Source organism: Lottia gigantea, assembly GCF_000327385.1.
Source record: "Lottia gigantea unplaced genomic scaffold LOTGIsca_1279, whole genome shotgun sequence".
In the NCBI taxonomy this organism is placed as follows: Eukaryota; Metazoa; Mollusca; class Gastropoda; family Lottiidae; genus Lottia; species Lottia gigantea.
This window is the reverse complement of record NW_008707386.1, coordinates 1-2,111: the sequence shown is the minus strand read 5'-3', so window position 1 is coordinate 2,111 and position 2,111 is coordinate 1. Positions and strand designations below refer to the sequence as shown.

The window sequence follows — 2,111 nt, the reverse complement described above, 5'->3', positions numbered from 1 at the left end:
TTGGGAAGGTTTTGTTGGCTGTGGCGATTAATTTCTGGGCTTGGTTAAAGGAGGTCTTTGGTATCTGATCACGGTTGTTGAGGCCTACATGAAGAATAATGGTAGTAGGTTTGGGATCATGGTCGTATGATTCCAGGATTGACTGTATGTGATGGATTTGGGCACCGGGGTAAGAATGTATTTCGGTGTCTGAACTGGTTTTGGTAATTCGATTCAGGTTAGATGATCCAATTATTAAGGTTGATTTCTTTAGAGCAGGTAGTTTCCATAATGATTTGTCCTTGGTTTGGTGATAATACGGTTTGGTAGCGGATATAATGGTCGTCGACGGTGTGATTGGTACTGGTTTGGTAGTTGTTAGAATTGTAGCATCTGGTTCGAGGAGGGGAAGGTCTGGATACATGTCTCGACTTGGATGGAGACTGAGGGGTGGTTTGCTGGTCCAAAAACGCACAGAAGGAAGAAAGGTTGGCGGATCCTGGATCACGTGGTGAAGATTCAGATGGTGTGGAAGGGGAAGACGAGTCTGAAAGTGAAAAGAGAAGGGGTGTGCCCTCTCTACGAGAGCGTTTACCTATGTCTGCTGGACTAGGGGTAGGTGAACTTCGGGCTCGTTTAGGGGTTCGGTTCGGCAGCGTGGTAGCTCTAGATGGTGCAGGTGTAGTGTCCATTTCAGTTGGTAGAGATATGGTTACTCTGGTTTTTGTTTCGTTGATTGTTTGGTAGAATTTGGAAATTACAGCTTGAGTGAGACGTTTCCCATAGGAGCGACGGGCCCAGGACAGGGCATGAGAAACAATGCGGTCGACGGCAGGTGATGACAAAGACTTGGTACGAATGGTGGTCAGCTTCTCTTGAAGTGTGGTTTGGTAATGGTCGATCAGGACCTGCGTAACCTTACAGAGCCATGTCCGATTGAGGGATCTAATATTCGCGTCGACAGCTGATGTTTTCATTGCTGGACGGATAAAACTATCCAACTCAGAGACTTTGCGTTTGAAGGTAAACGCTGGTTGGCCTTGCTGTTGAAGGGTAAGGATTGCCAAATGATGGAGGCACTGCAAAACTTGGAAGAACACCTTCACAAAGGGTTCTTCCTCCTTATGAGTGGGGACTGGTTGGCGTCGGTGGGCTGGTAGTCGTTTCTGTTGTTGGTCAGGTCGATGGTTACCTCTTGATTGGTAGGCTGTGTTGTAGGTAGGTCGGCGATGGGGTGGGATATAGCTGGATGGGTTGGTTGGTGGTCGGCGATTGGTAGGTGGTAGAGGTCGATGGAAGACAGGGCCGTTGTAGGGTACGTGATATTGGTTTGGTTGACGATTAGTGTTTCTATTTCTGGCTTCTTGCCAGTGGTTGCTGTAGTTGGGGAGCATAATGAAAATAACTTGGGGTTAGAAGGGAATGTACAGCGGATGTAACAGGAGGAAACTGTATATGCTAGCGTGATCGCTTTATACATCTTTACTACTGAACAAAATGGTTGTCTACCAAAGCCATTTTTCTAGTAAAAATCTCATTATAACTATAAAATGCAATTTTTCACCGATGTAGCAGGTCGGATACTCACTGCCTCAGAACCATTCCCATGGCTCCAGTTTTATTTTGTTTGATAAATTATATTGGTGATTTTGATAGTGGGTACCTGGTGTTAACAGCTTGAAGTTTTGAGAGAGACACTTGTTTTCCAAATTTTTATTTTTTGACATCGACCTTAGATGATCCTAGCCTAAAAACTCATTTTGGTAAAGAATTTAAATTGTATGTGCATTATAAGAGGAAGTATTCCTTTAACCTAGCAACTCCTGCTCCTGTATCTCAAGTTTTGAGGGAGACACTTGTCATCCAAATTTTAATTTGACATTTTCATTTTGACATCGACCTCAGATGATCTTAACCCTACGGATGTTATGTAATACTATAATTTTTATTTCAGAATGTAGTGACAAGTATTGGAATAACATATGTATAATACCGATTCCCTTTGACAAGTATACTGAACAAGACCAATGTGATGAAATGTGTAAATCTGGGTGTACCGCTGCATTTTATGACGGTGATTGTTTTCTTTTCGAAGATCCAGTCATCTTTGCGTCATATGATCTAGATCTAAA

The 2,111-nt window shown here is 43.2% G+C and overlaps 1 protein-coding gene across 1 annotated transcript; it reads right to left on the bottom strand.

The window, feature by feature from the left end:
* Nucleotides 1–218: 218 nt before the first annotated feature.
* Nucleotides 219–1,373, bottom strand: LOTGIDRAFT_176423 (hypothetical protein; the record flags this gene model as incomplete). Its single annotated transcript, XM_009048727.1, has 1 exon — nucleotides 219–1,373. The coding sequence occupies one exon, from the start codon at nucleotides 1,371–1,373 to the stop codon at nucleotides 219–221; it is 1,155 nt and encodes a 384-aa protein (XP_009046975.1).
* Between the last annotated feature and the right edge of the window lie 738 nt (nucleotides 1,374–2,111).